This window comes from Uncinocarpus reesii, genomic scaffold, assembly GCF_000003515.1.
Source record: "Uncinocarpus reesii 1704 scaffold_4 genomic scaffold, whole genome shotgun sequence".
Classification (NCBI taxonomy): domain Eukaryota; kingdom Fungi; phylum Ascomycota; class Eurotiomycetes; order Onygenales; family Onygenaceae; genus Uncinocarpus; species Uncinocarpus reesii.
The window spans coordinates 1,407,531-1,430,325 of record NW_003052497.1 but is presented as its reverse complement, the minus strand read 5'-3'; the positions used below and the strand labels follow the sequence as shown (position 1 = coordinate 1,430,325).

Here is a 22,795-nt window from a genome sequence, read left to right as displayed (position 1 = left end):
TGCGCCAGTTTGCTTGACGTCGCCAATAAAGTCGTCGGGTTTGACTGCCGGCTCTGCCAGCTCAGCAGGATGCTCGTCAACTTTGGGTAGAGTCTTCTCGGCAAGAAATGGTTCACGAGGACAATTTAAACCACCTTCCGACACCTCACGCCCTGGGATCAAAGGTTCCCCCGGATTTGGCGGTGGAGTAAGTTTCTCAGAGCTTTCAAGCTGGGCAGTCAAATAGGATCGAATGCAGTTACTAATGATTTTGCGCGTTCTTTCCACAGAGACTATACTCAGTCAGTACTCATCAAATACTCCTGTGACAAGGGAAAAGCAGACCTCTTCCTTGCGCAAGCAGATCAGGGGTTCCCATTCCATCACATGACGGGACTCGGAGCTGAGAGGAGCCAGAGAGCTCTAAATCATTCATCATTGTACACTTCCCGCATCGGAAGCCCTTTTTGCCATAAGGAAAGGAATTTGAATGGTCGCAAGTCATACATCTCCGAATTACATGGTGATCCGGAGGTACAGGCGCCGGTGAGCCTCGATGCCTGCCAGGGCTTAATGATCGAGAGAGTCCTTGTTGAAGGCTAGGCTCATGGTCTATGACGTCTAGGAGTGGGTTTCGGCTGGCGTGCTGATCTAGCTTCTTCTTCCCGCCAAAGAGAGACGGAAACGGATTGCTGAAGGACCGTGAATGCGTACGACGGGACATTGACGGTGACGAGCCTCGATGGGTGTGAGCGTGTGGGATGTTGTCGTTCGGATTCAGAAAAGACCCATGAGTGCGGTTGGAGCTCTTTGGGCTCGGCGTCGAGGCGGTTTCAGATGCAGAACCTGGCGTAGAAACACCGGTATACGAAGTCCACGGCATGCTTATTTTGATTCCACGCCTCCCTTGAAGGTCTTGGAGGTGCTGATGGCTGGTACGGGTCCCACACGCGACAATCCAGGCAGACGTTGTTCACTCGAGAGACGTTCAACGTCAGTGTGATACTGGTTGGGATCGCATCCAGGATAGTCAACCCTGTGGCAGTAAACCTCAGTAGACAATGACCCTGCTTCAGCTCATGTCTCCTAGCCGATTTTGCCTGTCGTCTTGGGGAAAAAAGGACTTTCGTGGCTGGAAGTCGAGAAAATGTTTGTTTGCCGGTAACTAAGGCTGAACTGATCGACAAGGGTCAACTTGCTGACAGGCAGCGATGGCTTCTGGTCATCAGAACCGTCCCTGCGAGATGTTCTTGAGCGAAGTGCAAACATGATGGTGGTCTTTCCGATGCCCAACGCTGACGGTTTCCGGCCAGCCTGATGGAAGCCGCAATCCAGGATCCGGAAGCCACACTGCGGATGACGAATCGCCCAGCCGGTGCCATCGCTTGTCTCCAGGCTGTGATTTGATCGTTCTCCATTATTGACTTCCGCAGCTACGAAAAGTGACACGAAGGTCAAAGGCTAGCTACCATAATCTGATTTAATCAAAGCTATCTCATATGATAAAATTCTACGGTGTACACTTGGCGCTCTCACTATTGAGGATATCAACGTCGTTTAAAATTCGCGCAGGCTAAGCTCAATATCGCCCAGTGCAAATATCAGTGCGTTCTGCAACCTCGATCGGTTTTCAGCCGCAGCCTTGTTATGCCATTATGCATAAATCGATCTTCGAGCCCCCTTGCAAGTCACCTCATCCATCTCATCGCATTTGGCGGTTGCGGGCGGTGTGAACGGGAAGAGAGGGCCTCGATGGCGGTCACGTATAGGAGTATGTCCGGCTTCCAGTTGAAATCCTCAATTCTAAGTAGCAGGTGCCTCCTTCTAGGTCAGCCACGAGAATTCTTAGGAATTTCGGTACCCAGACATGTTTGGACGAGCCAATCAAGCACTCTGTCATGGCTCCTTGTGCCGAAACACTTATTTCCATCCCTGAAATGGCGTACCGGTAAGTGAGTGTCTTGATATAACGCTGTACGTCGTCCTCAGCCACTGGAGATTTGAATCCGTTCCATCTGACGCATTAGAGTAGAGCTGCCCTCTTCTTCCTCGACACCTATTTCTACCGACATTTGGGGCCGACTTTTGTTTAAGCCTTCCAGTAAAGTGCAGGCCTTGCAAATCTTTTGACTGGAAAGATAACCACAGCGTTCGCACTGGCCCATAGTCTGAACCTTCACTGCCTTTTGGCTACCTGAACCATTCCGATGGCTGGTTCGTGCAAGTTGCTGTTTCTTGGTCTTTGTAATGGGGGCAAGCGTGATTTCAGTCTCGCGAGACTCGGCTATTTCGTTTTCAGCCAGTCGCTTCTCCATCTCTGCCATTTCATTGCCACCAGTCCTTCCATTCTGACTTCCACATCCACCTGTTGAGTAGTCTTCTGTGGCATTCGCAGAAGTCGCGTTTTTAGACGCGCAACTGGCAGAGCCACTGATTTCTGGCGGCACCAACTCGGCCATATCTTCGCCGCTTTTAACGATATCCAAGATCGAGCTGGGCCGTATCTTTTCCAAATCTTTGATTAGAGTCCGAGCGCTTCCCCGGAACGCCTCAGGCGAGTATATGCATTCCGGTACTGAAATAATCAAGTTTCTTGTGGTGTGCGTACAAAACGATTTCCTTCTCATAGGCATATTTTAACGGCTTGCTGCGTTTTATTTCACTGGCTGATGACCCCGTGACGATGAATGTGCCCCTTGCTAAGCGAGGTAAATCACCGCGAAGGAGGTTCATCATCACGGTTTCCGCGACATCGTCGGCATTATGCCCAGTAACGACATGTTTTATATCTAATTTCGCAGCTCCTCGATCCAGTGCCTGCCGTCGAAATACTCCGCAGTATGTGCAGTTGCCCTTCTTGCCAATTTCTGCGACCACTTGATCCATCGTCCATCCGTATAGGTCGCCATAACTCACTATCTCCAAAGGCATATCATACTGCACCGCATTTCGCTTCACAGTTTCAAGACTGTCATCTCGGTATCCCTTGATCCCTTCGTCGATAGATAGGAGCACGAGGTCGAGTCCGTAGTTGTATCGTTCATTTAGCGTCTTTAAAACAGAGGCAAGCACGGTACTATCCTTCCCGCCACTAGCTCCTATGGCAACTCGCTCGCCGGGATAGAATAAGGAGCTTTGGGTAATCGTCTCGTGGATTTCGGTCTCAAAAATTTGGAGGAAGCAAGGCTTGCAGAGCTTGTGGCGGTTCTTTGGTCTGATGATCACTGCGCGAGCGGATTCACAGTTAAAGCACTGTGTGGGAGGCATTACGTTGACTCAAGGATATCTATCCCCCACAAAACATCCGTCGAAGTAAAAACACCGAGAGCAAAGCCGAACAAACAAGAGCACATCAAGGAGAAGAGAGGGGCAAAACAGAGAAAATTCACGATGGGATGACATCAGTTCTGAGTCATCAGGAACAAGCATTGTAGTGAACGGATCAACCATGAACATTGCATGACACTATTAATAAAATAAGAGAGGTCCCAACAGGACCTCACTTCAGTTTATCTTTATAATCTTCCCAACCATGTTGACTCACGGGCAAGCCTTACACGTAAGGACGTTCAGCATGAAGGTCTAGGATTCGCTCGAGGGACGCTTGCGATGGCGGGCGGGCACAGCATGTCGGAAAAACTAGTGCCGAGCCCTTTGTCCTGCACACGTTCTACACTTTTGTATGCTTGGAGCCATAGATCTCAGGTGACGCGTCGCGATGCCGATAATGGCACTTGTATCAACTATTACTACTTGGTATTAGGCTTGCCATCCCACCCTTCTTGCAATGAACTTGACGACATATACCAGGCCCAAGAGCACTGGAACCTCGATCAGGGGACCAACTGTGGATGCCAGGGCTTGGTCACTCTGTGCGCCAAAGGTCGCCACGGCCACGGCAATGGCGAGCTCGAAATTGTTGCTCGCAGCCGTGAAACTTTGAGTCGCAGACAACCTGTACCCAAAACCCAACCGATACGCGACCAGCAGAGTGCAAAAGAAAATCACGACAAAATAAACAATCAAAGGTGCGGCAACGCGGACGACGGAGACGATTTGGTGTACGACTTGCTCCCCCTGAGACGCAAAGAGGATGAGAATGGTGAACAAGAGTCCAATGAGAGACCATGGCCCCGCCCATCTAAGGAAGACATTATCAAACCACTTTGGCCCAGCAAGAGTTCGAAGACTGAACCGGGTGACGATGGCGGCACCGAGAGGGATACCCAAAAATACAGCGACGCTTTTGGCAACGACGGAATAGGAAACGCTGACTTGATCCTCCGAGTGACTAATTACTCGTATGAATAGGATGGCCAGAGGTGCGAAAAGAACCATTTGGAGCAGCGAGTTTATGGCCACGAGGATCGCGCAATAGTCGTTGTCGCCGCCAGCAAGGCCAGTCCAGATCAAGACCTGATGGTTGGCAATGGTCAGTATTGTCGAAAACGTGCAGGATCTGGTCCGAGGACTTACCATTGCAATGCATCGTGCTAATCCCACGAGAATAAGCCCTTCTCTGAGCGCAGGCTCATCGGGAAGAAAGGCCCATGCCAATCCCAGCTGGTAGGCCGGTCAGCTAGATTTCCACTTTATAAGTGTCTATACCGCTTACCATAAAAAAGGGTGCAATGATCCAATTGACAATAATACTAAACCACATTTGGATCCAGATTTCTCGTGTTTTGAACACTCGATGCAAAGACTCATATTGCACCTTGCACAGGATCGGGTACATCATAACCAGCAGGCCGACCGCTACGTCAAGTCAGCCCAAAATATTTGAAGCTTGAATTTGAATGACAAGGGATTTACCAACCTATGGGAATCGAGACTCCGACAAAGGTTCCCTTTTGCAACGCCGGCCCGGTGTTTGGCACGAAGTTTCCGAGAATGATGCCAACTGCCATAGCGAGGAATATCCAAAGCGCCAGGAACCGATCCAAGATCCCGAGTCCTTTGAATACGGATTCCGCCGTGGATCTTTCCTTGATAAGCGTCTCGCCTTGCTTTTCAGCATCGCCGTTGGATTCTGGGTCTCTCGGAGGCATTGTGAGATGCGGGTGGGTAGCTATGGGAACAAGCAATTGAGCCTTCTTGGTTGGAATGGGCTGACGGCTTCAATCCTGCAATATGCTTTGACAGCCAAAGATACAGTGTCCGTACCCGACTCCTTGCATCAACCCGAATAAATACTCGCGATTTCTACCTTTAATCCCAGGCGAGATGTCACTCCCCCATGCTGATTGGCTGGAGGATTTTTCCATTTGCTTGTTAAGGTTTCCATCCCAAAAGTGCACCACAAACAACAGCCTGTGGGAGCAACGATTCCGTTTTACTACTCTTGTAGTAGAAAAGAAATTGTGTCGTTTGAAATAAAGAAAGTCGGTGTCTTGTGCTGTATCTCCATTAATAATCGCCACTTGGGCTAGAAGACTCTGTCCTTCCTGCATTCTGCCTGACAGCTATAGAAAAAAGTGAGACCATGAATCCCAACTTCCTCGATACACGGGGCGTATGCACCAGAAATGCGCAGCCCCAGCTAGTACGGAGTACTCTGTAGGCTAGATCTTGAATAAAAGTCATGGGTGTGAAAATGACCAGAAGAAATGGGGATGATAACTTAGTTAACCTAGATAAAATTGGATGACCAGTGCCATGGGTGAACGGCATACCCACTGGAGGGAGTCTCACAGAGACGGGAGTTCGAATCTCCCCAAGGCCATCTAATCCGCGGATTTCCTTGCCTAAGGCCCGCGCTCCCACGCGGACGCTCCGTTAGCCAAATAGTGCTGGATCGCCAAACAAGTGATCTCACGGCAGCTAAAGATGGGAGAAGGACCACACTTGGCACGGGGCCGGCTCTTGAGCTCGGAGTAACAGGGTTCCTCAAGTGGGTTCTTCATAGAACTACTGGGTACGGAGAATAACATACTCCTGCGATCCCCGTGGGATCCTCTCCATGGGATTCCATGCTTTGAAAAATAAAAGGGGTGGCATCTCTACCAAAAAAACTCCACAGGGGTTTTCACCACAACACAGTGGTGTTTTTTGCACTTTTCTGTCATGCATTATTTTTTAACCATCTTCGGCGCTGGCCATTTTGTGATAATTAGAACATGCTAGATAAAGCATCAACTGTGCAAGAGATTTTGATGTGTGGTGCCATGGACGAGCGGTAGTCCATGGAGGGTGACTCGCAAGAGCCGGGGTTCGAATCCCCCACTGCCATCCCCCGCGGGGTGCCGAGGGCACCTGGTAGCAGATTGTGTTGCCAGGCGCTAAAAGCTCGAGTAATCTTGCTAGCTAGCAACTAGCTAGTAGGTTACCGGGGTAGTTTCCGGTGGTTCTCTTGCCTGGGGAAGCCATCACCTGAAAAAAAAAACCTCCAAAAAAACCCTTGATCTTCCAAGGGTTTTCACCGAAGAACGAAAGGTGTTTTTTTGTTATTATTAACTCTGCATGGCTACAAGTTTCTATGGGAAGCGTCTACGGAGTACTTCTATCCTCATAACCCCGAAGAGCTTGGTCAAGAGTTTTTGCTCTCTTGTTAGACAAGTCTCGTCTGACAATCATAAAAGTTGATTCAATTGCAATAACTACCAAGTTAACCTAAACTCCCTGCAAATGCTCTGAAATATCTGTTCTCATTAATCGAAACGGCCATAGACAAGCCTCGCAGTAAACCCGAACGCAGCCGCGACCACTCCCACGGCAACAAGGCTACCGATCCCCAAAGGGCTAAACAAGTCCACCGGGGTTTCAAACCAGCGCCTTTGCTCGACTGGGTGTAACCCATCACCAGCATCTATATCCTCCGTAAATTCTCCGCTGGCACGGACCTCGTTTCTCCTCGAAGACTCCGGGTCGGGGTCAGTTTTTGCTGTATTAGTCTCGCCCATTCTTCCTTGCACAGCCGCGCACAGCGCGTCGTCAAGGGTCAGCCGGACGTTGACTTTGACTTGAGTGTCGCGTGTCTGTCGTGCCGTGCGTTTCGATCTGCGCCTTTGTGCGAATATTCGCTTGATGTCGGATTCTGAATCGCTCGATTCGACACGTTCACGAGGACTCGGCGGGCAAGGTATGGCTTCCTTCATCGGAGTTCCTGTTTGGATGTCTCCGGGCGATTTTTTGGGCTCGTGAGGCTGCTCCCTGCGAGGCGGAATAATTAGCATCTTAAACGTGGATATGGGGTATTGAAATACATACTCTAAGGGGACTTCGGGGGGCTTTGTTTCGGTGTCGTCAGACTCTTTTGGAGGTTCTAGGATGGGTTCTGGAGATGGTGATCTGGGAGCGGTTCCGGGAGGAGCGTTACATCCTGGGTCATCCTCTTCCGTCTTCTTTTCCAGTGCCTCTGAAACGTCTGCATCGCAGGTCGGTTTGTCTGGTTCTTGAAAATGTTCTCTGCGACGATGATCATCAGAACCAAACTTGGGAGTTATTTGCCTAGAGATTAAAGACTTACCCGTCAAAGCCCTCGAAAACCTCTTTGTCCTCGTCAGGGGCTGCCGATGGTTCTGTGTTGGGCTCCAAAGGAGCTAAGCAAAGAGACGAGCCAGGTTGAGAGGCACATCCTGCATCACTGTTTTCTGTCATTCTTTCGGGTGTTTCCGAGAAATGCTCGCAGGAAACCGGTTTATTCAAATCTAGAGATACCCCAATCTTCTGCAACGCTGCTTCGTTCGCGTGGGCATCCTCGGCATGCTTCTCGTTGGCGGCATCTTCTCCTTCATCTTCGCAAACCACAGCGAGCACCACATCTATGTCCTTTTGTGGCACCGCTTCAGGAGCAAGCTGGTCCTTTTGCTGTTGTTTTCGCTGTTTCCGCTCTTGCTGTTTCTGTTGGGCTTTGCGCTGAACATTTTTGAGCCGTCCCTTCAACGCGAAGGGATTAACGCCAGCTCCAAACCACTGACTGAATCCACGAGACATTTGGTCGTTCGAGGGAGGCAGAAGAAATCAACCACCAGAGAAATTGATAGGGGAGCACAGGATTATCAAAAAACTTGCAGCGCAACCTCTGCTAGGTAGTTGGCGGTTTTGCTTTCACAGGAATTTCAACGGGCTAGGTGTGAGAACAGCGAGGTATTTATAAGCCCTGCCCCTACAATCAGGCGCATTCAGAAGTCGAACAACTCTTTGCTGCGCAGAGGCGGCCATCTGGATTCGAGCTTCAAGTGCAGAAGCGCCGCATATTTAGCTCTGGTGCCTGATGCTCGCATTATGCTTGGACGTAGCGACGGTCAGCCTGGCAAGTCTCCAGTTGTTTCATATGGGTAGAGACGCCTGATGCCTTTGACTAGCTTGAATATGTGGTCTACGTCCTATCGTCCATATGCCCCCTTGCGATTCTATGCCACAACACCGCCTGCCAGTTTCATGCTTCATTTCTTAGGTAGACACACGATATGCTCCATTGGACCATCTTCCCTGTCGATTTAGTTCAAGGTAAACACACGCGCCACATTTGACAAAGAGTCCCATGGCTTGACGTAATTTGGCATATTTGTTTCGTTTCGCTCTCCCCCATTCTCCTGGGAATCAGTTTGACGGGTCCGATGAGGTTTTGCATGATAGGCGCCAGCTTTCAAGCCGCAGATTTATTGGCTTAAGCTTTTTAGTGCAGCTTCGTGTGGAAGATCAGGGCGCCAGTGGGCCTGGCCAGCAAGGGATGATTGAGATTTGGACTGAACCTGGTCTCTACATGAAACAAACGCTCATGGGAGACAAGAACTCTTCGCAGCCATACAAACGGGCCTTGAAAATTGATTTATGAGAGTGGTTGCGAGGTACCGCCTTACTTTAAACCAGAGAATAATCAGTCCAAATTTTACGGCTAGACAATGTACTCCGGATCCTATGAGACTTGGGAATCTCTTTCGCTCGATTCTGCCCTACTAGTAACATTATCAAGGCGAACTGTGAGCAAGGAATACAAACGCTGAATTTCAATTACTCCAGAAGCTACTCCATAACTAACTAGTTAACTACTAACAGATGGGATATCAAGCAAAACGACAAAAAATAGCCCCCAAAGAAAACCCAAAAGCGGCAGCAGCAACACCAACGGTTGCAACGAGGCCTCCCATTTTCGGAGGGCCAATATACTCGTGCACTAATATTTCAAGTCAGCGCTGGTAATCTATACCACCCGTGGAATAAGGACCTACCATTAAAAACGGCTTTGCTCTTCACGGGTTTGGAACTATCATCGGCTCCTTGCTTCGCGCCTTGCACCAGCGCGGAAAAGGCATGGTCAAGGCTCAGTCGGATGTCAATGTTGACATTGGCGTCATTCGCATTTCGCTGGCGATCTTTCTTCCGAGATGACTTTCCATGGGGCAGCATTGACGACGGCGTGCGTTTCTTCGAAGCGGTGCTTTCATCGCTCGAGTCCGAAGCCAGCAGCTCCGGATGATCAAGTATCCCCATTCTCTTCATACTTTCTCCTAGCTGGTCACTGAGTTCTTTGGATAATTTTAGCGGACCTGACGGCTTGGGTTGTTCAGGCTTTCCTTCGTATCTTCCGTCGTTTGGCCCATACTTGGGCAGGAGCATTCTGATTGATTCCTTCATTGCGAGGTTGCGGAAGAATTGTCTGTATTCTAGAGTCATATCTCTGATCGCAACAATTCATTAGCATCAAAAACTCGGATACCAGAACAGTTGTTGCTACGTACTCGGAATCATCACCCGGGAAGATGACTGGGACTTTCGGGGTCTCCGTCGACCAAGGCGGAACGTAGCCAGAATCTTTCTCTTTCCCTTTTTCTTCTTGGGACTCTGTATATCCTTCTGATAGGAGTGCAGTGTCATCTTCCTTCTCATCGGGCCGGTGCTGGGGCATTGCTGCGACTTTCTCAAGCGCTCTCGTCAACTGGAGGGGATGAACACCGCCTTCTACAAAGGGTGTAACGGCTACCATAGACATGTTTGGATAAAATATAAAGAGGAGAAACTCTTGATCTCTTCGGAGCAACAATTAACTAGTCACGTAATATCAGGTTTGGATGTGGAAGGGAGTCGGATAGATGAATATGTAAAATGATTCTGAGCCATTCCCCGACAAAGCGAACTGGGGATACTTAAATATCCCATGGCTCCAGGCAGACTCGTCATTTTCCATTTCAGTGATGCGCAGAGAAGACTCCCAAGCCTTAAGAGATGGATGTTTGGCATGATGGGCACAGTTGAAGGGACACACTAGTTAGTTCACCACCCAACTGGCAAACCAAGACCTGCCCAGCCTCATCCTCGGCGCTTCATCCCAACATCCCATTTGACCTCTTGGTTCATCCTGAACCACAGCGCCTCAACAGGCACCCTTTCATGCGCAGCATGCGAGCATTGAGATTGTTTCTATGGACCCCTGCTAGTTAGGGTACAACTCATTAGCGATTTGCTTGTCGCTTTTGTTCCATCAACTGAAACCCTATCAATATACCGTGGAAGAAAGCTGGCGGATTCAGCTCTACTCCCCGTCATAGACGCCGGATGGACGAGCGAACCCCGCAAAATCCATTGGCTCTATTATCAAGTTTCTCCCAAAGTGTTTCGGAATCTTCATAGGTTCTGGGAACCACACCCTGGTGTGGCGTCTAGCAGATTCTACCCAAATCTGCCTCAACTGTCGGCGGTTCAAAATGTTTGAAACCCAGAGCCATCTGCTTGATTTCATCTGGATCCCGTTCGCCGCATCAAGCCTCCTAGTCATTTCTAAGAACCGTTCCTACAATGGTCGATTCAGTCCAACCATTTCAGCCTCCGTGATAGGCTGTTACGGCTATCCAACCCTTTCTTGCACTTTTTCTTCAAGGCCCTCGTTCTTGAACTCTTGTGCCACAGTCAAGCACTTCCCTAGCGCCAGGAGACACGTTTCCTTTTGTCGGGACAAGCTCATACCAGGCACCAAAGGGTTCTCCCATAGTCCTTGGCTAGATATACTTGTCAAATCTGCCTTAGTTTTCCTCCTGATAGCTGCGCTCATGAGACTAAAGAGCTGCATTGCGTCATATACAAGCATTGAATGGATTTTGGAGCCTGGCGAATCGCCCTTTCCCGCCGTTCATGGTGGACAACGAAATTCTTTCTGGCTCTGATTGGCATTTCCTCCCTGTTACTGCCTTGATGCCTGCGTATGAAACGCGGGTGTTTCTACGCCGCAGACTGATGTATACGGTAGCAGTCAGAGCTGTCCGAAGGGAAGACGTCCAATTCAGTCTAAGCCTTCGTCTAGACGGGAATCGTTTAGGCCATATAGTGGTTTCCTAAATTCTGCCTTGGTGACTGCGACGTTTACTGATGTTTTGCGCGTAGCGCTGCTGGGTGCCTGGGAGTCAGTAGGCTACTGTGAAAAGACTGGTCAATAATCGTTTCTTTCCTGCGGCCCTGTGCAAAGAACCGAAATTGGGGGATGTGGTTGCGCTCTATCAGAAGTTGAGCCGCCGTTGAGAACTGCCTTGGACTTCGGTTTTCCAGGGGATAAATAGCGGTAAAACCCCCCCAAAATTTGCTGTTTGATATCTACTATCCATCACGCAAACATTCTACCTTCATTTGCTCCAAGTCCCAATTTCGACAAACATCTGATCTGTGACCCTTTCGTCTTATTCTGAACCTCTTCAAACTTCAGGCGCATCGATATTTGATTACATTTCAAACACCATTCGTTATGGATCCCTCCAAGGTTATCCTTTTTCTTGTGCCGCGCAACCTCTATACGAGAGCCTCTCTAATTCCGCCCAAGAACGCGGATCGCCTTGTCAAACAAACCTTCGATTTTGGGAAAAGTCGAGCCATTTGTCTAAGCTTTCTCGTCGCGCCCAACGATGCAGCCAAAGGCTTTGTTTTTGGATCGCACAGCCAAAGCTGTGACGTTGTTCTGTCATCGGAGAAGATATCGGAGACCCATTTCTCCATCGACTTCAGCGCGGCGGGCGTCCTAATGCTCAAGAACTTGTCCGAGCACGGTACCGTTGTGGGCGACTACATGTTGTTGAAGCCGGGCGACACCCGCATAATTGAGCAGGAATCTCTCATCGAGTGCGGGAATTTTTCATTCTGGGCCATCGTTCCTCAGCGTAACGACTGCGACCGGATGGCCTACGGATGTAACCTGAAAGAATATCTGGAAAACCCCATTAAGAAGTCCACTGGCCGCCAGGCAACTTTCCATCCAACCGCAATTGAAAGTCGCAAAAGGATTAGACAGTACGTGGAGGTTGGACTACTTGATCCTGTTCACCTGCTAGTGACCAAACTCGTCGATACCAAAACCGGACACATATATGCGGCAAAGAGGGGTATGCTCATTGCCGACGACCAGGCTGCACTTCTCAAGGACCTTTCACACGTAAGTCAGACCCATTCCTATCAACTGCTTATGGCATTGCTAATTTATCGGATGCAACAGCCAAACATTGTCAAGTTCGTGGAGGAATTTCAGGCCGAGGATGGGCTGCACTACATTGTCATGGAACACCTTCCCCATGGCCCCGTTGATGATTACGACGTGCCTTTAGTTGGTATCAGGGACATCTTACGCCACACCCTCAGCGCACTTGAATACCTCCACGACCGCGGTATCACCCACGGGAACATTACGCCCTCCCATATTGTGATCAACTCCATTTGCCCTAGCCAAGTGAAGTTGGTTGGCTTCAGTAGAGCCACCAAGAAGACGCTTACCAGGTCCAACTACGGAAATGTTCCCTTTTACGCACCCGAGCTCTTCCACGGACGTCCATATACGCCGGCAGCAGACATTTGGGCGCTTGCGCTCAGTATGTTGGTGCTGAGAAAGGGGAGTCCCTACGGAGCAACCGAGATTTTTGACCATTTTGACAATATCGAAGCCGCCAAGTCATATATTCGGGGTATATATAAACTCTTGAAAAGATTCGATTCTTCCTTCCGACCTTTATTGGCTGGTATGCTTGAACAAAACCCCGATAAACGCTGGACCGCGCAAAAGTGCTTGGAGGAGCTTAAGAAAATCTCCTTTGTCGGAGAATAAGGATCTACCGCTGGCAGTTCACCCGATACCCCCAACAAGAGAGCCTCATTATATTACAGTATAGTTGACCAAATGTTTTCCTTTGTTGTGGTTCTTGGTCCTGCTCTTACGCTCGCAGCTCACCGCTCAAGTTTCATATCCCCTATCGTCATTCCTTGATATGTCTATAGAATCTGGCTTTTTCAACTTGCTGTTTTTTTGAATTGTTGGTTATGCGATGGAAATTGGATTTGCCGCCCGCACTTGCATTGCATCTTGGTTTTGTTTTGCTCCTATCTACTCTTTCCTACTGGTTAAATTTGATATTACGGCCGCTATGCTCACTTGGTCTCTCCTTTACGCGCCTTATCGCATTGACTTCTACAGTTATCTACCATCTTTTCCTTTTTATATATATGACACCGGTTTAGATAGAATACAAACACTTGTCTATATTGAACTATCTTAACCTGATAATATTGTTAAAATAAAGGACAAATGACCGTGCCTACAGAAAGCCTGGCTTAAACATCAAACCCACTGAATCATTCATTTACTTTGGGCCATGCAACTCACATTTTGAGTTTGATATCATATCAGGATGCAACATAACGAGAGGAATCATCTCTGTAAGTCTCATAACAGCAAACCAGCTTAGAATTAAAAGATTAAAGATTAGAATCACACTAATGAAGACTACGATGTAGTTCATTTCATCAAAAATATACCTGCAAACAAACAAATCCCCTGCTTCTAAAGCTATAAAAGTACACAATTCATTAATAGGAAAAGAATGGAGAAAGGGAAAGCAGAAAACGAATAGTAACAAGGCCTTCCAACTCACGTCATGTCCGTCAACATCGAACGCGCTAGGAAACTGCTCCATTGCGATCAGCTGTCATATAAATAGCTTCCAGGACCGTGGTTTACAAGCTCGCGCTCATTCACGTGCGAAATGCCCATATCCGCTATCCCCAGGATGCCGCATATGTCTAGGACATGAGTCGCGTAACCTCTTGAACACTCCCTCATTGCATATTAGCCCAGTTCTTTGCCTCTGTTATAAATCTGCTGACGTGCTTTAGACGTGTTGCGGCTAACATTCCGGAAGCCGATGTTGGAAATTGTCGAGGTTAAATCGCGGGTGCGAAGGCAACAGAGGAGGGCGGGAAGCTTGGATATTGCAAAAGAGGAGAGATAGTTCTGGACGGAGGTGATTAATTTATCCAAAGAAAAATGTTGCGTGAGCAGGAGGGCCTGGATTGATGGACCCGGTAGCATGCCGTATGAGGGTGCCCCTGATGCACGGCTCTCTAATCGCAGAAAGAGAGAAATTGGGAAAGTAACCCAGTATCAGCCGACTGTATGGAAGCCCTTGTGTAGTCCGACTTTCAGCGAGGCGATGTCTGTTAACTGACGGCATATTTTGAGCTCTGGTTTTCGACATGAGACGTAAAGCACAAATTATTCAATGGCAGGCCCCAATCGGCAGAAATGCCTGCACACGACATTCAGTTCCATATGACTGCTGCAGTATTCGACATGATAGTACTTTCGATGTAATACGGCGGGACGAATTTCTCCACCACCAAATCCCAATCTTCTGTAATCGGAATCGTCACTGTTGCTCGAAAATACTCCCAGTATTCCGGCCAGAATCCAGCCAGTCCCCAATCAACAATCACTATCGTGTAATCCGGCCGGACTATAATGTTGTCCGGGCTGAGGTCCCCGTGAGCAAAAACAATTTCGTGTCCCTTTAAGCTCCGAAGGGTTTGACGAGTTAGGTACTCGGATACGGGAATACTTGATGTTGATGCTTGCTCCCCTGGTTTTGGTGCGAACCTATCTTCCATTGCCTTGACGATCCCTTCGTTGAACGCCTCTTCCGACTCGTATGGGCCGTAGACACAACCCTGAGGGGCCCAGCCAGCGTCAAAAATAGGATCCTGGCATGCGACATGGCCAATCCCGCCGATATAGTCTCCTTTAATAGCACGCATCTGGTTCACTGCGTCCCGCAATTGGGAAACGATCTTATCTTGCTGTTCCTGAGTTGTTCGTTCCCAAAGGTCACTCAGCACTGCCCCTTCTTCGTAGGACATAATGATGTAGCATACGTCCTCTAGGATATAGGCGGCTATCAACTGCGGAGTAACAATGGTGGTAGATGTCGAGGCCAGGTGCAACGCTTCAGCTTCAGCCAGCCGTACACCAGGCCCATATTTCACCAGCATTCCATCGGCTATGGGAACGATACGTGCGCCCCCTTTGCCCGGATAAAGCTCGGGAAAGGTCTCTAAATCCTTTGGGTCTAGAATAAACGTAGGAAAACCGATCCGTTCAGAGAAGCTGAAAGGTATTTTGATTTCCTTTTCCGGAGTATCCAAATCGGAACTCCATTGCTCAGAGGAATGCGCGATAGCTTGTCCAACGGGTATAGGTTCCTGGAGCGACACATTGCTGCCTAGAGCAATGATGCCTTTGGATCTTTCGTCCGCGAGGCAATCGTTTTCGCTAAGCGATTTGCCCCTGCCTCCATATCGGGGCGGCACTTCGTCACCCAGATGCTGTGCGACTTCTTTGGGTTCTCCCAGAATCCAAGTGCACTGGAGAACGTGGTCAGGCAACGGGAGGGTGCAGAAAACATTGGGGCATGGGTTGATAATAAAAAGCCGGGACAAAAGTTCTGGGTAGCCTGAGACAAGCCGGGGAATAAGGTCGTTAATGCCGTTTCTAAGCACGGTGCGATAGCCATGCTCGATCTTGCGGCCTTTTTCATATTGATGTGGATAGCAGTCTATGACGACCGCGGCTTGGAGTTCGCTAAAAGTAGAGGCAGCTTTAAAGAGGATATCTACAAGTGTCTCGACAAATCCCTGGGCTATGTTCATGAGCTGATTCTGTGAGTTCAGTCGCGGAACTAGATGACGATACCGTTTCAATTTCTTCTCGTCCAGGAGAATCCACATCACATGGAGGTTTTGATAACGGGTGATATAGACAAATTCGGCCAACTGCGGCGCGTTGGAAAAAGCGAACTTTGCAGGCTTCACCAGGGCTCTCAATTTCAATGTCTTAAGAAGTGCCCACTGAGTCCTTTCGACAAGCAACGAGGGCATCACGGAGGCCTTGATGAGGAACTATTTACTCTTTAGACTTTGCTTGAGGAGCTCGATCGCTGGTAATGCGTACCTTTGCAAGAATTGCGTGGACATGATCGCGTCTGCCGTTGGCCAAATCAATGCCCCAAATTTCAGAGTATCTGGCCTCTTTTAGGAGAGACGGGAGTAGCGATAGAAGATCGTTGAATGGTACGGACAAGGAATGCTGGTTGAGATATTGCGAGATAGAATTCTCCAGGTTTTCTGGCTGCTTCATTTTCGCAGAGGTTTGGCCGCTCGACTGCATTTAGACGAAAGATCAAATTGTACATCGCGACATGAATGGGCTTTTGGCCATTCTCGAAGAATTTGAGTGCCTAAATTTAGGGCCGCAGCAAGTGATTACAGGTGGCCCTGGAGAGCGTTATGCTGGAGCCTGCGCATCGCACGTCATGCCGCGATAGCTGGGCGCTTAAAGTCGTTGAGTTATCTAACGGGTGCATGAAGGTGTAGTCCATCCAAAAATAGTACAGCACAAATGCACCGGCTAATCGATTTCCATATAGCATGAAACCGACGAATGATTGCGATGATCCTGCGAAGGTTGGCCACCTGCGATCAGTTCCAAAAATCCCTTGCTCCCTTGCAGCCTTAACCGTGCGTGAAAGGCAGTTTTGACAAGGGCTACGACTTCAAGAATACTTGGTTACCAATCGGTAAAGCCGTTCCCTGTTGATGTTTCATTGACGCCTGAGCTTCATGGGCCCTGCATTGCAATTTCATGAAGATATAGGAAAATTTTAAAATGGCTTGATCCTCAGGAGGCAGTCGTTATCGTGCTTCGAGAAAGCCGTTTCGATTACCAGCCCCTGCAGGTGGAGTTCGAACTTGACGTATGCTCAATCTGCCTAGCTCTGAAACATGGGTTTGGAAACCGAGTTACCGAACTGATAGCCACCGCCAATCGTTATCATGCAGGAACTGCAGGAGTCTCCGTGGATATCAAAATAGAATACAGCGAGACTCATGCCTGACTTTCTGGACCAGTTCCAGAGAATAATGCGGCGCTTAGAGTAAATCAACAATGCAGGCAAACGGGGGCCGATAATCCCCTATGACAAGGGAATTATCAAAATCCCCCCCTGAGCCCAAAGATATAAAAGTCTGATCTGATCTACTTCAACGAGGATTCAGACAATCAGTTCCTTGCAGAACCAAACCTTCAATACTATTCATTTCCCCTGCCTATACTCGTTTCTATCGAGTCTAGATCACGAGCATATCGACGTCTGACCCCCGAAAGCCGCCAAAGCTGTACTTATTTGTAGTTAGCCTAGGATCTTTCGGGGGTCAGATAGTCGATCCACTTCGATTCACAGCGTTCGCCAAGTTGGCATATGTCTTCACGCCGATATATAGAAATCACGCCTCATACTCGATCTAGTTCCATTGAGAGCGAGAGAAGCGGAGGAAACGGTCCGGGCTCAAGACGACAGTCGTTAAGTCGTCAATATGTGGAGATCACGCCCCATTCTCGATCTAATTCCAGCAGCCGCCTCAGAGGCAGAGAAAGTCCTGCAAGTGACGACGATCAGGCTTTGAGCTTGAATATCTGGGGCAGAGGCGATACGGGACCGCAGCGTCCAGGAGCCCATTGGGGCCTAACGACCTCTAGCCGCGGATCTACCCAAGGGGATCTCTTCCATGTGCGGAAAGCAGCGAACAATAGTGACTTCCAGTACGAACGCAAACGATTTCCGCTCGGATCGAAATCATCGTACGGTCGAAGCGAGTTGACAAGGCTGTCTCGCTCAGGCAGGCAACGCGCTGCAAAAGTGCTGGACGAATATGGCGAGAATGTAGACAACCTACCTGTTGATGGTGCGAACTGTCGAGATTGGGTGCTCGGGTCTGTTGGCGCTCTTGAGGACGCAAACATAGTTCCTCGTGGGACCCGCGAATACTGGATGGATAACAGAGAGCTTCCGTCCCGGGAAGTCGCCGCACGTCTCAAAAAGGACGGACGGTCTTGGATCCCAAGACGCGGCGCCGACGCGCAGTACACCGGGAAAATCGATGCCAAATTCGAGAGTCGACGCCCAACAATGAGGACGCCCGGCAAACTGGATATGTCCAAATTCTCCCATCTTTTTAAATAAGGAAAGCTATGAGCGACTCAGATCATTTGCGAACTGAGACCAAAACTCCGACTGCAACCAATCGTGTTCCTGAAGTCTTATCGTTGTGTCTTGCTTTCTCTTCTTGCAATGCATCGGTTCCCTGCCATAACAAGGTCTGATTCTGCAGCTTTTTTGCATTCTTAGTTCACTGGATGGTCTTCTCTTTTGAATCCTGTTGTGTTTCTTCACCTTGCACTCATCCAACTTGCTATTCTGTTTTGCCATGCTTTGCCGTGTATTTCTGCATCTCTCTCTGCTCTGTCTGTCTTTTGCGCTGCTGTGCTTTGATGTTGTTTTGTTTTGCAATGCTGTTTTGACTCTAGTCTTGTTTCCTGATCCTTATTGGCTTTGTGTTCATGTCTGCTAGCATTGCTGCAATATTTTCAATTCTGCATGTGGATGCATCATGTGTAGCTAGCTCCGGGTGTTGCATATTAGTTGAAAGTAGAAGTCAAACCAGGTTATTTATTGGGGAATATACATCCAACAGATTTGGAGTATTAGTGATCAACTGCTCCCACAATGCTGAGATCTTGGGGGCATGTCTTGTGAAGGTTGGAGACATTAATATACAGATCCATGAAAGTCCCGAGGACAGTTGGATGTGGCTCGCGACTGTCAGACTAAACTAGTTAGCTACTCAGCAGACCACTGAGTCGACTTGTGATCATTGTAGACAATCACTGGATTGACTCTCGGAGGTTGGGACAGATAAACCTGCGAAGGGGGCCGAATCATCGGTTGGGTTGACCAGTTCAGACGTGGTGTTTCGGGCGTGCAGGGACTTGCGATATTAGTTTCTCGAGGGAGATTGATTGGTGCTGAAGATGTGCTTCGAAGCAGAGTGTTTCGACCGCCAGTCGGGTGCTGGGGATGATTCGAGCACACTGGCAGCCAGTCTTTGTGCTGGGCGGCTAGGCGCCACTCACTAAATAAATAAATCCGTCACAGGACAGCGTGCAACCGTCGAAGCCAGCCAGGCTGATTGGGCCTTCTGGCAGCCCAGTCAACGCAGAGCTCGCTGATCAGAGCCTTGGTGCCCCCGTCTGGCCTGTGCTCCCCTGCATCTCCAGGATTCTGTTGGCCGGCGCGAGCTGAAAATATCCCAGGCGTGAAACAGACCCGACCCCTGCGTCCAGCCAGTGGACGAATGAATGCCGTGCGTGGTCACGGCGCGAAGCTCTCGGTCAACGACAACGCGTGATGGCACTTATTAATAGGCCGGGTCAAACACTCCCCTAACACGAACCCCCCTGGGCCCGGCCTGGGGATTCCCACCACGGCGCGTAGTTGTGCTGCTTCTGTCCCAATCACGCTGCCACTCCCGCGGACTTCCTGAGGTCGCGCACTCGCCCACCGCGTCCGCCACTGGCTGTTGGCTGCGATGACTTTGGCGCTGGCCGTGATCCAGCAGCCGCCCGGCCCCATGCCTGGCTTTGTCTGCAGAACGTGATCCTGGTCCAGACGGGAACTGTTGATGACCCGACGGAGCCTCCAGTCGGTGTGTTTCTTCGTTGGATGCAGATATATATTGTGGGCGTGTCTGACCTCGTCCACTCGCTCTTTCACGAGAGCTGACCGCATGCTTTCATCTCATGTGCCTTTTCATCCTAAAGGTACCTTTTCCTAACGAATTTCCTTATCGTTCTCTCTTTCTTTCTTCTTGATCATTTGCTACTCCAAAAGCTTTGCGTGGTGTATCCGGTATACTCCCCCGCAATTTGTTCGTTTTTGAAAACGCCTGCCAGGACCAACTGGTACAGTCAGTCGCTTTGCTTCTTTCTTTTGAATACAAAAGTTTTAGGTTCGTCGAGTATAGCCTCTCCTGACCGCTATCATGGTCACAGCTTCTCTCTGGTTCATGTCGCTAACTATCATTGCCGTGCACTCTAGCTTGTTCAAGGCTCTTCCCTCGCTGCACGATCACACCTTCGAATCATTCCGCTGGCCGGATACTAGCATTGAAGCTTTAGTATACCACGCTGAATCTAATAATCTAATAATCTACACTTCTGCTTCCGTCCACCATTTGGCGAAGCTCTTTCGCCCGGGCAATTACCACACTGGTCTGCGGCTGTCTGCTTGCTTTTGAGCATATTCGTTCACGTTCCACAAGCTCCAGCCCCTTTTCAACTTGCTTCAAGGGGGGTTCTGCAACATCGAGTTTTGCTTCCTCGCTTTCCCGGAATCATGCCCGCAGCCATGACGAGATCCGCTTCCTCTTACGATCGAGAGGCCATGAATGAATTCATCATGTCGCCGGTCTCCAATGATATGATCCGATATTTGGCCCAGAAAGCAACCCAGGTCCTCCGCTGCGAAGACGAAGTTATGCTGTCTACATACAGCCAGGGGCAGCCCCTCACTCCACCCGACAGCCCCAATCCCGACCTCGCTCCTCTTCCATCAGTCGAGACGTTTATCCGCAACCTCGTCAGGCGATCGCACGTCGAGGTACCCACATTGATGACTTCGCTGGTGTTCCTCGCCAGATTGCGTGCCAAGCTGCCTCCGATGTCGAAAGGCATGCGGTGTACGCCTCACCGGATATTTTTGGCGTCCCTCATACTTGCCGCCAAGAACCTCAACGATTCGAGTCCCAAAAACAAACATTGGGCACGTTATACTATTGTGGACAATTACGAAGGATTCGGATTCGCATTGACCGAAGTCAATTTGATGGAACGTCAGCTGCTCGCGTTGCTGAATTGGGAGACTCGAGTCACGGAAAGCGATATTCTGGAACATTTTGAGCCGTTCCTCGCGCCAATTAGGGATCGCCTCAAGTTGCGGGATGAAATAGAAACCGTTCGCGGGAATGAGTGGCAGCGCCAATTGGCCTTGCTACAAAAATCCCAGTCTCGAAACCTGTCGCCGCCCAGTTGCATGCCAACTGGAGGTGTCTACGATTCTCCCCGGTCCGTTTCTAGCAGAGCTGGGTCGCATCACAAGCGTCGTCAATCCTCTTACAGCAGCGGTCGCTCCCTCTCTCCCCCCTCTCTCAAAGATGTCCCCGGTCTAAGTTACGAGGCCAGCATCCGTGGTTCCTCATCCCGGTCCTCTAGCATTGCTCCAAGCTCTCGAGGAACTCCAGCAAGTTTCAGCACGCACTCGACCGCGGATTTTGTCGTCGACGAAGGCAAGCAGAGTCCGTCAATGTTGTCAAGCTATGTCACTATTCAACATCAGCCGAAAATCAAACCCCACGTGTTCCCGACCCATGGCCCCCAGCAACATTTGAGACCTACCAAGGGCCATGGAATGAGCGCCAACGGGAACTTGTTTTCGAGGTTTTTCAACTCAGCAGCGAGTTCGTACGTGGAAAAACGGATGGCTCGAGCTGCCAGGGTGTAATCTACATGTTTGGGCCTGGTGATTTTTTTGAGCGGGAAGACATCCTACAGGAGTGCCCGCGGCGTACACTGGGATTTATTCTGTTTATGTTTTGGCATTTAGCATTTGGCATCTAATTATGGCGTTCCCGCAGTCCTTGATGAGGTTATATTGGCTTTTTCTCACCCTAGCATAGACATGATACCATCTACCTATATATTTGGCATTGGAAATGAAAACACCCTCAATCTCGATGGCTCTTTGTTAAAAGCCGGATAATGAATCGTCTCCATCCTTCAAATCGGTGCCATCTCCTGACTTTTAGACGTGATCACCAATCGGAGTTTAATCGAAAAGCGCGAGAAACGGATATGGAGGCATACAATTAATGCACTCTCGTTGCGGTATGCTTGCGTCAAATTGTTCGCCGGCTCCCCAAACTCCTGTCGGCAAATGCAAAAGCACGCCTCTCAATCTGAACGGGAGAACAAGGACTGAGACCTTCGAGGCGCAAAGCACCCTAGACACGGGATACCTCCGTAAAACGCGAAGCAAAATCCACCACAGTCCCAGCCAGACTCCGTTTTTGAACTCCGACCCTCCTCTCTGGAGAAAATTCGAGCGCATCGCACGACGAACGCCTGAAGGAGGAAAAAGAAACCCCTGTACAATTTCCCCGTTATTTTAGATAATGGGCAAAAACGCCAATCCCTTCCCTCGCTCCTCCTCCTTCTCCTCACGACCCCTTCCCATCCTTCATCTCCACCGGCAAATTCATTCCCACCCGTCTAGCCGTCAACCGCACCCGTTCCTGCTCATCCATGTCGGCGCCGGGGTTATACCGCTCCAGCAGCGTCGTGTACTGCCGCTGGGCCCGCAGATACTGGGCGAATTGCTCCGCCTCCTCGAGACGTGTTTGGGCGGTGTGGGAAGGCGGTCCGTCGGGATTCGATAGGTAGGTGCGAATCCGCTTCTGGAGCGGGGAGGGAGAAGAGAGTGGCCGCTGGGGGAATTCGCGGAGGAGGGAGCGGTAGATGGAGCGGGCTTGGAGGGGGGTGCGGGCGGACATGGTAGAGTTGGTGTGAATGGTGGAATGGTGGAGTTGGAATGAATTGTGAAAATGATTTTGTTTGTAGAGTTTCGAGATTCACAGTTCGTTGTGCTGATATTGCGGTTGAAGTTGTGCTATATTCCGTGGCATT

At 49.6% G+C, this 22,795-nt stretch overlaps 10 protein-coding genes across 10 annotated transcripts in view; 3 read left to right on the top strand and 7 right to left on the bottom strand.

The window, feature by feature from the left end:
* UREG_06604 (uncharacterized protein) overlaps positions 1–862 on the bottom strand; it is a gene marked incomplete at both ends in the record, with an annotated part of 3,550 nt that extends 2,688 nt beyond the window's left edge. The window contains 2 exons of the mRNA XM_002583591.1: positions 19–272; positions 325–862. Coding sequence (XP_002583637.1) covers positions 19–272; positions 325–862 — 792 coding nt within the window. The remainder of the gene's footprint in view (positions 1–18; positions 273–324) is intronic.
* A 1,102-nt stretch (positions 863–1,964) lies between these two features.
* UREG_06603 (VEG136 protein) lies at positions 1,965–2,612 on the bottom strand (the record flags this gene model as incomplete). The annotated part of the gene is made up of 1 exon (XM_002583590.1): positions 1,965–2,612. One exon carries the CDS (start codon positions 2,610–2,612, stop codon positions 1,965–1,967), a length of 648 nt encoding a protein of 215 aa, XP_002583636.1.
* A 1,126-nt stretch (positions 2,613–3,738) lies between these two features.
* UREG_06602 (arsenical-resistance protein) lies at positions 3,739–5,030 on the bottom strand (the record flags this gene model as incomplete). Its single annotated transcript, XM_002583589.1, has 4 exons — positions 3,739–4,395; positions 4,456–4,542; positions 4,595–4,737; positions 4,799–5,030. The coding sequence occupies 4 exons, from the start codon at positions 5,028–5,030 to the stop codon at positions 3,739–3,741; spliced, it is 1,119 nt and encodes a 372-aa protein (XP_002583635.1).
* Positions 5,031–6,629: 1,599 nt separating this feature from the next.
* On the bottom strand, positions 6,630–7,914 carry UREG_06601 (uncharacterized protein; the record flags this gene model as incomplete). Its single annotated transcript, XM_002583588.1, is given in 3 exon segments — positions 6,630–7,131; positions 7,189–7,428; positions 7,448–7,914. 3 exon segments carry the CDS (start codon positions 7,912–7,914, stop codon positions 6,630–6,632), a joined length of 1,209 nt encoding a protein of 402 aa, XP_002583634.1.
* A 1,073-nt stretch (positions 7,915–8,987) lies between these two features.
* On the bottom strand, positions 8,988–9,913 carry UREG_06600 (uncharacterized protein; the record flags this gene model as incomplete). The annotated part of the gene is made up of 3 exons (XM_002583587.1): positions 8,988–9,097; positions 9,153–9,601; positions 9,663–9,913. The coding sequence occupies 3 exons, from the start codon at positions 9,911–9,913 to the stop codon at positions 8,988–8,990; spliced, it is 810 nt and encodes a 269-aa protein (XP_002583633.1).
* A 1,740-nt stretch (positions 9,914–11,653) lies between these two features.
* UREG_06599 (uncharacterized protein) lies at positions 11,654–12,997 on the top strand (the record flags this gene model as incomplete). Its single annotated transcript, XM_002583586.1, has 2 exons — positions 11,654–12,334; positions 12,395–12,997. The coding sequence occupies 2 exons, from the start codon at positions 11,654–11,656 to the stop codon at positions 12,995–12,997; spliced, it is 1,284 nt and encodes a 427-aa protein (XP_002583632.1).
* A 1,490-nt stretch (positions 12,998–14,487) lies between these two features.
* UREG_06598 (uncharacterized protein) lies at positions 14,488–16,387 on the bottom strand (the record flags this gene model as incomplete). The annotated part of the gene is made up of 2 exons (XM_002583585.1): positions 14,488–16,119; positions 16,172–16,387. 2 exons carry the CDS (start codon positions 16,385–16,387, stop codon positions 14,488–14,490), a joined length of 1,848 nt encoding a protein of 615 aa, XP_002583631.1.
* Positions 16,388–17,477: 1,090 nt separating this feature from the next.
* On the top strand, positions 17,478–18,239 carry UREG_06597 (uncharacterized protein; the record flags this gene model as incomplete). Its single annotated transcript, XM_002583584.1, has 1 exon — positions 17,478–18,239. The coding sequence occupies one exon, from the start codon at positions 17,478–17,480 to the stop codon at positions 18,237–18,239; it is 762 nt and encodes a 253-aa protein (XP_002583630.1).
* A 2,211-nt stretch (positions 18,240–20,450) lies between these two features.
* On the top strand, positions 20,451–21,614 carry UREG_06596 (uncharacterized protein; the record flags this gene model as incomplete). Its single annotated transcript, XM_002583583.1, has 1 exon — positions 20,451–21,614. The coding sequence occupies one exon, from the start codon at positions 20,451–20,453 to the stop codon at positions 21,612–21,614; it is 1,164 nt and encodes a 387-aa protein (XP_002583629.1).
* A 715-nt stretch (positions 21,615–22,329) lies between these two features.
* UREG_06595 (uncharacterized protein) lies at positions 22,330–22,662 on the bottom strand (the record flags this gene model as incomplete). The annotated part of the gene is made up of 1 exon (XM_002583582.1): positions 22,330–22,662. One exon carries the CDS (start codon positions 22,660–22,662, stop codon positions 22,330–22,332), a length of 333 nt encoding a protein of 110 aa, XP_002583628.1.
* Positions 22,663–22,795: the final 133 nt, after the last annotated feature.